The 12,526-nt window shown below is 43.7% G+C and overlaps 1 protein-coding gene across 1 annotated transcript in view; it reads left to right on the plus strand.

Annotated features, from left to right (window-relative positions):
* The first annotated feature begins 1,049 nt into the window (after window positions 1-1,049).
* Window positions 1,050-12,526, plus strand: part of CNGB3 (cyclic nucleotide gated channel subunit beta 3) — a 73,622-nt gene continuing 62,145 nt past the window's right edge. Inside the window, exons 1-2 of the mRNA XM_066624401.1 lie at window positions 1,050-1,148; window positions 8,660-8,735. Coding sequence (XP_066480498.1) covers window positions 1,050-1,148; window positions 8,660-8,735 — 175 coding nt within the window. The remainder of the gene's footprint in view (window positions 1,149-8,659; window positions 8,736-12,526) is intronic.

Consider the following 12,526-nt stretch of genomic DNA (forward strand, 5'->3'; position numbering starts at 1 on the left):
TCTGGGGGGGGGCATTTTTGGGCAGGTGAGGGCTGAAGGAAAGGTGGATTGGGCCCAGTAGGGGGTGGGATCAACAGCAGCAGCGCACAGTGGCTGCTAAGCTAAATAGCTGGCACAGATCTGAGTAGTCCCATAGGGCAGACTGGGGCTCGACATGGGGTAAGGAGATAAATATCCCCTTACCCCAAGGTGATCTCCAGGCTGCATCTGATCTGTGCTGGTATTGCGCTGTATTGCAGATCTTTAGGTTCGTACTATTCTCACAAACTACAAAATATTATATCTCTAAAAATCCTGGGAAGTGTAGTTTGGTGCAGCACTAAGGATTGTCTTGTGCCCTGCTTCACAGAACTACAATTCCCAGAGCTGCCTAAAATTAATCGTAGGCTATGACTCAGACTGAGTCAAAGAAATGTAGACTCCCAAAGTTTAGTAGTTAGTTATAATTCACCTTGAAGCTTGTTATTTTTCCTCTTTAATCTGGAATATTTTTCTCTTTTCAAAATGAAAATCAGATACTTGCAGAGGGAATCATTTCCCCCCCTTGTTCTAAGATTAATGTTCACAGAAAGGAAGAATTAATCTTGGAAACTCTTATAATCTACAATCGTAGAGTGCCAGATGATTGGCTAATTGACCTTTTTTCTATTTCCCAGTTAGACTCTTAAAGGCTCTCTGACCAAGATTTTGCCCATACATCCAACATTACAATTGAGGTTAAATAGGCAGTGCTATACTGCAGGTAGCAGATGCACAAAATAGTGGCACCCTCTGTTCTTTTGTGGATGTTTGAACTCTGAAGTCTCAAAGCTCATTAAACATAAAACTCATAAGTAATTTCACACTGCAGTCTACAATACAAAAGAAAGTATGGCAACGAAAAGCAAGCACGGAAATATCCTGCCTTTGCAGCGGGTTACAAAGTATTAAGCAGAACTAAGCCCTGATTAAACATCTAATTGGCTTGAGTAGTTATATGAAGGCAAGTCAGATGCCTTTAGCTTTGGGCAGTAAGAAACCAGAGATTTCAGAACAACTTTGGGGCCAAAATGTTTAATAAACTGAAAGCCTCATTTGCCAAAGTGTTGCCAAGTCCAGCAGAGGAACCTCCAAAATCATCAGCTTCGCCTCCTCCTCCTCCACAGCAGGTAGGTCTCGACAGCTGATTCTGTTTACTGACATCATGATCTGAAAATGGAATACTTTCTTGGTAGTTGCAGGCAATGGCTTTTCAGAGATGTGTCTCATACTGAACATAGAGGCATTTCTGCTCAAGGTTAGACAAGTTTGATCTTTTTGCATGTTCTTCATACAATATGTTTCATATTATTAATCTCATATAATATTATTTTCATACAATTTGTAATAAGTGTAAAAGTGACTTACAAGTCACTATTCTTCGAGAAAAATAAGAAGCCCTCAAAAAGACATTTTGAAAGGCAAACTATAGCCTGTAATCTGTTGTCATGCATGTTGACTTGGGACTGAGGTCCTAAATAGATACTATGAAGCTGGAGAGACTTAGGAAGCTTTCAAGCACGTGCTCTAGGGGAGAAACTGATTGATCAATCAATCCGTGGAACTCCTTGCCACTGGTTGTGGTGATCGCACCTGGTCAAAATGCCTTTAAAAGGGAATTGGGCATTGGAGTTATTGAGGAAAAGACCATCACAGTGGACAGGCAGGTGGACATGCTCAGCCTTTACTGTTCCTGCTTTATAAGGGACGAGTGGTGACCCAAATCTAGCACGTTTGCCATCTCCACATCAAGTTTTGCCCCAACTCTCACTGAGTTCAATAATGCTTACACTGATGTAAACATGCATAGGACTGCAGCTTTACTGGATATTTAACCAAGTTGAATGATGCTACCACCAAGTTCCATTTTGTCTTTTTAATTCTAAATACTGATGTTCCCATTTGTCTCTCGAACTGCCAAATCCAGCCTCTTAACTTCTGTACCTTTAAGAGATGTATAAAAGAGACAATTCAACCTAATGGGACTTCTCTCATAAATGCACAGCTGTCACTGGAACTACAGCAGCACCTGGCAAAAATCCACCGTCTGCGTAGACATTAAAGTCTTTTCAAATGTTTTCAAACAGTGGATTTGCTGCTGAAAATTGTTCTGATGGCTGAGGTCCAAACCACAGCAATAGCTTCTGAATGGAATCTTCATGATTGGGTGAGACTGTACTTCCCTAGGGGCTGTCAACACCAGCTTCGATACTTATCCAAATAACCCCAGTGCAGTGTTATTCAAACTGTGTGGCGCGGCTCTTTAGGGAGGCACCAGCAACTTAAAGGGGAGGCACGGGATGTCCTCTCGCAGCGATACAGTCACACCCCTGGGCAGAATACGAGCCCATCTTCTGCCCGTTGTCTGTGCTTTTTTTTAAAAGCAGAAGAAACGGGAGTTGCTCAGCTGCGAGAGTGGCTGCTGCTGCCGCCCTGCCCTCTTCTCCTTCCACTCCGAGGCTGCCGCTTTCTGTGTTCACTGCATGTTGTTTCCAAAGCTCTTCCACTTCAACCCCCATCTGGCAAGTACTGAGCATGCTCAGCTTGCAGTCCTTAACCCTCGCTGATCCCTTGTCTGGTTGGTTCCTAGTTCCCAGCCTGGGATCGCTTCTTATCAAAGTGAAAACTCTCTTTTCAACCCCCTCCCTCTTCCATTCCCCCCTTTTGATCTCCAAACCTTCCCGCTTTCCTCCCCCTCCCCAAATAAAACGCTTCCTATTTTACCAGTCACCAGGGGTCTTAAAGGTGTTTCCATGCAGTTGGCAAAGGGGGGGGGGGAAGAGATAGAAGCACACGCTTTACTTGGCCAGGAGCAGAAAAAGGGTACTGTTTTTAAAGTGATTTATTAATCTTGTTGTTTGACTGAAGAGGAGAGGCTGTATTTTTAAAGTGATGAATCTTGCTATTTGAAGGGAATACTTATCAGTCATTGATGAAGTGATTGCCAGCCCAATCCTATTCACACTTTCCTGAGAGTAAGCCCCATTGACTCTAATGGAACTTACTTCTGAGTAGACATGCATAGGCTTGAGTTATGCATCTCCTAGTACAGAGACAAATCAGCTTCCTAACCAAACCCTTATCAGCTCTGATATATTTTCGTGGTCTATTTTTGTTTTCCCCACCAGCTGCTGGAAAAATTTAATTTAATTAATAAAGAGTTCAATTCTATCCAAGGAGAATGGGAGAAATGACTAGTTGGATTGGGGTCCACAGGGGTGTGTGTGTGTGTGTAATGTTGGTCAGACTGGTTGTTCACAAAGTTCATTTGATAAAACAATTCTATTGGTATGCTTACAAAGTTTAAAAAAAGGAGTCCTCCTAGACCAGACAAAATCTACCTACTCCAGCATCCTGTCTCCAACAGTGATCATTTATAAAGCATGTATATTGCTATGTATTAATTATATATTTTAAGATCTGCATTTAATTAATGATATGATTAATATAATTAATATTAATATAGTTAATATTTCTGGCCACTTCCTGTTTGATGATGTCACTTCCAGCCCTCAGGAACATGATGGGGAGTCATGGCCAACAGCCACAGGGGTCAAGGGAGGCCACTGGCCAGAAAAGTTTGAGTACCACTATCCCAGTGGGATGTCAGATCCATATATTGGAGTGGCCAGGTAGAGATGGAGCACACTGAAGCATTTATTGATGGTGCCATGCTAATGTGATAGTGTTTGAAGTCACTCTTGAAGGTTCAGGGAACTCTCCAAATCTGGACATGGGTACAATTTTTGATTGATCTTATGTTTTATGGTTTGTTTGCAATGTCTCTGGTTATTTCAAAATGACTGTTAGTTTCAGGCGAGGCATGGTTCAACTGACTTCCATTAGTTAATGCATACTTACCATATTTAAAGAGAAAAACAGTAGATTTTGTTTCCTTTAAATGCTATGTCAAGAGGATCAAGACAATTTGGTTTGCTATAAATCTCTACAACCAACATCTTTACAGAGCAAAGCAGCAATAAAAAAAACTGTTTGATTAATATATCACAAGGATGTGGCTAAACAAAATTTAAAAAAAAAAAAAAGAATTATTGGCAGTCAATTCTAAGCCATTCCTCTTAATTAGTTCTCTGTGAGCAACAGAAACTCTGGCTTCTGATGGGTAAAGGGATTTAATTACAACTGTGATTCCACGTACCCGTTATGAGAAGGATAATTTTCATAGAAAACAATGGAGTTTGCCTCTGAATACAGATGTGTGCCACTTAACAATGGGGATACATTCTCCTATTTCTGTTGTTATGCGATTAGGTCATTAAGTGAGCATTTGGTCCAATCTATTGCCTTTGTTGTGTAAACAGACACTCCCTACCAGACACTCACTGGCTGCACAGGCTACTGGAGATAGACTGCCTCTTCTGTCCATTAAGAACCTCTCTGTTGTGTAATCAGACACTGCTGCAGGCTATGGGACATTCAATTGCCTCATTAAGAGCATCTTTATTGTGCTTTGACCACTGTCATGTATGCAGTCTGTTGTTAAGCAAACATTTGTTAAGTGGTACATGCTTGTATATGCATGAAGGATCAAGATCTATACGTGCAAAAGTTATTTGCTTATGAAGGGAACTTGCCTCTTCTCACAGCAAAGCCCTAGGTGCAAGTAAGTTTAAATGAGGGGTGGCAACAGCTGTGAAGCAGGAGATATGTAACTGGATCTCTAGATAGGGTCTCCCCTCCCATTTTTAAAAAGCTATGGGGTAGGCAACTCTGATTTTTATGAAAGTAAAGGCCCTGGGGGATGGGGCATTTTAGCCTTTCCCCCTGATCCATATCTCCGATCTAACCATACCCTCCTAGCAGAAAAGGCCAACCAAATGATCAGGGGCCTGGATCACTTTCCATATAAGGACATTCAAATTCATTTGGGGCTTTTCAGTAGAAAAAGAGGTGACTAAGGGAAGATAGAAGATTATAAAATGGTGCATGGTGTGCAGGAAATGAACAGAGAGACGTTTTATTCCATCTCCCATAATAACACTAGAACCAACTGAACTGAGATTCAGGGCAGATAGAAGGACAGCCTCCTTCACACAGTACTTCTTTCATTTATAGAATTCACTGCCACAACCTGTGGTGATGGCCAGTAGTCCAGCTGGCTAGGAAAAGGAATGAGACAAATAAATGGAGAATAGGTCCCGTAATAGCTACTAGTTGTGATATTTAAAGTAAACCCCATAGTTTTGTTTTTTCTTTCATTGCCAGATGCTGGGGGCCTAGGCAAAGCCCTAAACTGGTTCCCCCTCCTATGGCATCCCCTGCCTGCTCCTACTGCTGCATTGGCAGCTACTCACTGCCATAGGTACTGAAGGTATATGGGTAGGCCTGACCAGATCAGCCATCTGATGAACATGAGCCCTTCACCAGTGCCTGACCTGGCCAAACCCTAAAGCAGCCCATATTGCCAATTTAAAAATAATATCAGAAGATCCTGTCCCTGGATGTCCTGCATTATTCTGTTTGGTCTCTGATTCAGACCCCAATAGTAGCCTGTTCTTCTAAGGCAGGGGTGTCCAAACTTTTTGGCAGGAGGGCCACATAATCTCTCTCTGACACTGTGTCAGAGGCTGGGAATAAAAAAGAATTAAGTTACATTTCAATTTTGAATTAATTTATATAAATGAATATATTAGAGATGGAACATATATGAATGAATGAAGGTCTTGCAATAGCTCAATGTCTATAAACGGCCTTCCACAAAGCAAGACCAGTCTTTTCTTTGCTGCTGCATCACAGACATGAAACAGCAAGCAGTGGAGGGAGCCCTCATCTCACAGCTCATGTGAGAGGTCAAACAGTCACCCTTACAATGAGAGCAGTTGCTTTGGGCCAGAGCGGGCTCCAGCAAGTCTCTGGAGGGCCAGAGGCTCATTGGAGACTGGGGGCTCCCTGTGGGCCGGATTGCGAGTCCTCAAGGGCCACAAGTAGCCCCCAGGCTGGAGTTTGGGCACCCCTGCAAAATATGAGGGACTGGCATTGCCTTTATATTTTAAGAGCAGCGCTTAGCAGCCCAATCCTAAACAACATCCCAGCAACAATGCAGGTATGCCAACAGGCCATGGGCCGCATTCTGTGGTGGGGAGGGTCAGCCATAGAAGCCTCTTCACGGTAAGGGATCATTTGTTCTCTTGCCTTTGAAACTGCATTGCTGTTGCATCAGTGCTGGAACATTGGATAGGGTTGGGCCCTAATTGATAAAGTAAAAACAGCTTCTAAATACCACTCTCTCACAGTCACTGTAAATTTGTAAGAAATGAAACCTATACCTAGATAGGGCAGAGTAGTTTCAGACACCCGGTTTTAGTGTGGATGCCATTGAAGTTTGCCAGGGTGGCCAACCTATGGCATGCATGCCACTAATGGCACGCAGACACTTTCTAACACACAAATATCACCATATATTTTTTGGAAAACGCTTAAATAATAAAGAAAGCACTGCAATAGTTTATTGTTTGCCTGATTTCTTTGCTACTCCTTACACAGCATGCCCCCAAGTTTCTGAATCTGCAATGGGTGCACTCAGGGTGGCCATGCCTACTCTGTTTGATTTGCTCTGGTTGGACAATGGGGAGAAAGTCTGGAAAAGAATGATGGACAGGAAAGGAAGCCAATAGGGCAGGTGCTAGTAAGCTGCTTTCCACTAACTGGTGGCTCACTTACCTAAGAAGACTGGTATTGATAGAGCACTGAAGAGGTGAGGGGCAGGCTGCAGAAGGTGGCGGGGGAGAGATCGCCAATGAGATCAGTCAAGTCCAGGTGACCCAACCAGGCAGAGATACCGTCTTCAGGAAAAACATCCCCAAAGAGATCCCATCTGAGGATGAGGAGGTGGGCAGGCAGAGAGGGGCTGGGCTGTGCAGAAGGGAAATGAACACACCTTATATGGACCTTGGAACAAGTCCAGCTGGGCCAGACTAAAGGCTCTGTGCTGGCCACCTTTCTTGCCTAACCAGCAGTAAGCCAGGTATCTTGGGAAAGCCCCAAATAGGCAACAGCACTCTCATGTTTGTTGCTCTGTACCTGCTGGTACTCGGAGATATACTGCCCTTGAACTTGTAGGCTCTATTTAGCTTTCATGGTCATTGCTAAAAGTGATGTTAAGGTGAAGTGGCACATTCAAGATTCTGAACATGAAAAGTGGCATGTGGCATGCTGTGGGTTGGCCACCCCAATCTAAACTTTAGTCCAACAGGACTGTACTGTAATAAATTGTTGTATATCGTTTGCACCTAAAATAGGAGATACCGTATAATCAAGACTTCAGGGTAAGCTAGACCTAGTTTATGTGGGAAGGTTTTTAAAAGTGATTTTATTCATATGCCTCAGTGTGTCCTAGATTCAGGTCTCCCTTCATCTTCCCTCCACTTCACAACACTTCACATTTGTAGCTGAAGCCTTTCAAATTTCAACTGTCATGTATCCATACTGAGCAAAACAAGTGATATTCAATTTTTGGATATTTTGTTCTGATTTACTTTTCTTCATCTTCCTTTCTTTTGTGCCGGTGACTAAGTTTCCCTTTCTAAGGATGCCAACGTTTTACTCTCCTTGCTTCGGCCTGCCATACACAAAAGAACCTGGTGAAACTTTATTGCCTTATTTCCATGCCAAGAGAAACTTGGGGCACAAGCCTAACCAGGTCTACTCAGAAGTAAATTCTATTGTGTTCAATGGGTCTTACTCCCAGGAAAGTGAGATTAGGATTGCAGCCTAAATCTGTTTGCTTTGTATGTCATACTGCTGACAAAAGGACAGAATAAGGGTCCATAAAAGACTGGCAAACCCCTGGTTGTTATCAGATTTCCCTTCCATAAAATGGGCATAATAAAGATTCTACCCTCACAAATCTGTTACAACAGAGTAGCGGAAAAAATTGCAAGTGTGTTTCAAACTTCAATAAACAGCACAAGGTGAACTAACCCAAAATCAGCATCTAAATACTCTGTAGAATTTTTTTTAAGCCAAAATATAATTATGTACCTTGTTGTCGGCATCCTTCAGTCTCGGAAGAATATGTGTCACACTCTGAATGGTGGTTCTGGAACAGAGTGTCCTCTCCAGTGCATGAAGCCTGGGCAAAGTAGGTATGGAGGAAAGGCTGTTACCCATGCAGCAAATCCCCCCTCTCCACGTCGCTGAAATGGTCCAATGGAAAGGCAGAGGCCAATACGGTTGGTTCCAGCGGCGTCGCAGGAGTTGCCAGAACGTGACTGTGTTCAGCCATGAACTGCCTCAGGGGCTCTGGCTCCGGATTTTGCCTCGAGGTTGACTCCTGAAGCCTTTTCCATAACTGGATGTAGCCACAAGGCAGTGGAGGTTTGGGATCAGAGTTTTCCTTCTCTCAGATGAGCTGCCTTCCCAGGCTGACGAGCCCCATCTACCCGGTGGCTGTTTAGTCACCTCTTACGACAAGTACAGCCAAACGGAGGGCCTATTCTTATCCCCAGCCCCCAGGTACACATTATGTACCTAATGTGAAATAAATTGCACATATCATTTTACATAGAAGCATGTAAAATCAGAGCGATGCTAATTAACAATGTATTTGACCATTGTCTTTCCATTCCTGAAATTTATTATCTGTTCATACACTTTAAGAACTTCTGCTGTTTCCCTAAAGGAAGAAAATAAGAACACAAGCAATGCCACAGACAAAGAGGCAGAAAACACTGCACAACCAGTCGCTACGCAACAAGGTCAGTAATATCTACATTCAGATAAACTATATGATGCACTGAGTAATAAAAAGAAGTAATCAAAGCACATCTGTATTCAAAACATACCATGAAAATGGGGGTTGTCCCACACTGGGTGATATTCCATCTCAATGATTAGCTTAGTTCTTATAAACAGGGCAGGCCTGTAGCTCAGTGAAAGAGCATCTGCTTTACATGCCAAGGGTCCTGTATAATTCCTACCATCTATAAAAATTCTTGTGAAGAGCTGCTGTAAGCCAGTGTAAACAACCCTGAGTTAGGTGGCCCAATGGTCTAACTCAGTATAAGGAAGCCTCCTGTGTCCCCATAGATAAAGTGGTAACATTATATCTAGGCTGGGGTTCATAGGAAGTTGCTGTGTAGTGTGAACCAGGCCATTGGTCCATCTAGTTCAGGATTGTTGAGAGTGGTTCTCCAAAGATACTTATTATTGATACAATGCCACCAATGTGCATGGTGCTTTCCAATACAAAGGGGCTTGCGATGTGGACTAGACATGAGAGAAAACAGAGGAAGGCACAGGGAAGATACCAGTGTTGATGCAGAAGAATATGAGATCATTTCATGCACCTGTACTTAGGCTCAGTTGCAGTAAGGTAGATGGTCCACTCTAAGGGAAGGAAATAAAAGAGGCATTCCTCATGTGCTCATGCAGGGAGTTCCAGACGTAAAGGGCAGCAAGGGAGAAGGGCTGGTGGAGTCATGACCATTCAATTCTGTGAACCCTCATTTGCAATCTGAAATGCTTTAGCTCTTCTAAGCTGCTGCTTGAGAACTAGGTCAACACCATCAGCTCACATCTACCACATTAGCACTTCAATCTTTTCAGGGGCTTATGGTGGGAGATCTTGTGATCTGCTCGTCTGTTCGTCTGCTGACTTGTACATACAATATTGTTCTTGAAGGTCCAGGAGCAGATTGGCCTGTCTTCTGGTCAACTGTCAACCCAAGAGCAGGAAGTTAAACCAAAGAAAAGAGTGGCCAACAGCCAAGCGACTCCTTTGGCTCAACCATCACTGGAGGGCTAACCTGAATCAATATGAGTCTAGGTCCTAAACACAGTGGTTCCCAAACAGTGGGTCAGAACCCATCAGTGGGTAGTCACTCAATTTTTGAGTGGGTTGCAAAACTGACAAGCTGGTAGCTGACAAGGAATAGGTATTGAGCCTGATGGAAACTGAAGTGGAGTATCATGCACATGTTTACTCATAAGTAGGCAAACGTGCCTTGGTCGACTTTGAAGAGCAGGCTGGGGGGAACACAATGCCACCAGAAGGATCCCAATCTGACGAACACAGGCCCCAACAAATTCTCAAGAAGGAAGCCCATCTGTCCATCCATCCCTGACAAGGAAAGTGTTTTGAGCCCTAAGGAAAGCAAAATTGAGCCGCACATGTATGTTTACTCACAAGTAGGTGAACGTGCCTCAGCAGTTATCGACCAGATAAAGAGGAATGCAAGGTTACCAGAATGGTCCTGATCTGATCAATGTGGTGCTCAACAAACACTCCAATATGTGGACCCCCCCACACTATAGTAAAAAGGATTTAAAAAGAGGCTTGAGTGGGTGATAAAGTGAAACTCCTTTTTTGGTCTTTACTCCAGGTAGCCAGGTAGGTCTCAATGGAGTAAAAAATTTTAAAGTGTGCCTCAGTGTTAAACTGTTTGGGAATCACTGGTCTAGGATCATCAAGGAACTTCCCCCTCCCCATACATTCCAGTTCTCACTGGGGTTACCCCCTTCCCTCCAAATGGCCAGTTTTATTTTTTAAAAAAGAGCTTCTGGCTGGAAGCACACATTTTTGCGCACATCTAATCTGGCCCCCAAGGAAATACTGCAGACTTGCTTGTGGTTTTTACAGCATGTGGCAGGAGAGATAATGTGCCACCCTAACCCCTTCTTTCTGACACACACAAAAAAGTTAATAACATGTTGAAAAAAGTCATTCAAGCCGTTCATTTGGCTATGCTTTCCTTGGATATAAAATGCCTGTATAAATAGGAAATCAATTATACAGCAAAATCTGAAATTAACTAACTGAAGCAATGGCTGATGAGTTGTGCAATGAATGCTGGCATGTTGTATCCCTTCTCAGAAGCATCATGTCATCAATACTTGCCAATAAAATGATATATGATCCTAAGCACATACTTCCTACGCCTGTTGACAACTGATTTTATTTTGTTAAGGTACCCTTAATGCAAGATCTTGTATTTTGGAGGCTGAGCTATTATTTTTCTCATTATGCAGTGTGTTATCTTGCAATTTATCAAATACATTCCCTTGGATACTTTGCACATATTTCCTAGCTTTACAGCCAGAGACTACATATTGGTAATTTGACACACAGAGCACAGTTCTGAATGCAAAAGGCACAGATGTCATCTCTATTTGTTTTCATTTTGAAAAATGAACACATGACCCAGGACCCAATTCCATCCAATTTTCCAGCAATGGTGCAGCCACAATGCAACCCTAAAGTAAGGAAACAAAAGTTCCAGTATCTTAAGGAGGTCTCTGTGACTGCCTTCCCACCACAGGATGCACTGCATGCCCCATTGGCACTTCTGCACTGACACTGGAAAATTGGATAGGATTCAGCCCTTAATCAGTTGTGGCAAATGGAATTTCATCATCAACATTCACAAAATAAACAATCAGCCTATTGAAAGACTGGCTTCCAATAAAATTGCTTCTGAAGTAAATGGTCATGTGCTAGGCAAGAGACATTGGAAGTGGTGATCCTGGCCACAGTACTGCCCAGGGCCATAACCACAGGCTGCTGCCCCCACCACTGGCCAAGCTGCCACCCCCCACTGACAGACTGCCACCCCCTGCTGCCCTTCTGGAGCTCCAGGAAGGCCACACACACCCTCCCTGAACTGCCTTGTAAAGGCCGTGGCGGGCTGAAAAACATCCATCCCGGTTTCACGGAGGAAACGGGAAGTGATGTTGTTCTGCCCTTAGAAGGCATTCTGAGGACAGGGAAGCCTCCCCAGTCCTAAGAAGCCCTTCTAAGGGATTAAAAACATCACTTCCGGTTTCCTCCGTGAAACCAGAAGTGGTTTTTTTCGGCCCTCTGAGGCCTTTACAAGACCTTTGGACAGTTGGGGAAGCAGCATGCTGCTTCCCCAGTCTTCAGAACACCTTTAGGCAAAAGGCCCTGAGTGGGTTGCCATGGGGGTGTACAGTGGTGCAGTCTCCCACCAGCCTGGTGCCCAGGGCATTTGTCCCTCTTGCCCCCCCCAGGTACGCCCATGTCACATTGAGTTTTGTCCTAAGTTGAGTTAGTCAAGACTAAGGAAATAAGTCATGATTGGGTCCTGCTGGAAAACAAACAGCATCTGCCTGTGTTTGTTTACTCAGATTTTGGTAGCAGCCATGCACTCTGAGATCCTATCCCCCCTTCTGAGCCCAGACCAACCCCCAAGAGTCACTTTGGACTTATGCCAGCTAAAGAGGTGGCATATGTCCTAGGAGACCCATTGGAGACCAAGTGACCTGTGGAGAGGTAAGTAAAAAAGATTTTTAATTGCTTCTCCTGGGGTGCCCTTGGTTTCATACTTAGCATGCAGCATGTGCTTCATGGTCTGGACTGGTGGGTGATAGGATTTGGGTAATAGGACCCCTTCCAATGATTGTGATATTTAGAAAGGAGATACTGACTCTGCATAATCTGCCAGGGCACATGACAGAATCTTCCCTCCGGTGTGGACTTGTCTCTGTAGGGCAGCCTGCCAGGACTCAGCCCTACAAGCATTTGCAAGGA

Source organism: Tiliqua scincoides, chromosome 4 (assembly GCF_035046505.1).
Source record: "Tiliqua scincoides isolate rTilSci1 chromosome 4, rTilSci1.hap2, whole genome shotgun sequence".
Taxonomy (NCBI): Eukaryota; Metazoa; Chordata; class Lepidosauria; order Squamata; family Scincidae; genus Tiliqua; species Tiliqua scincoides.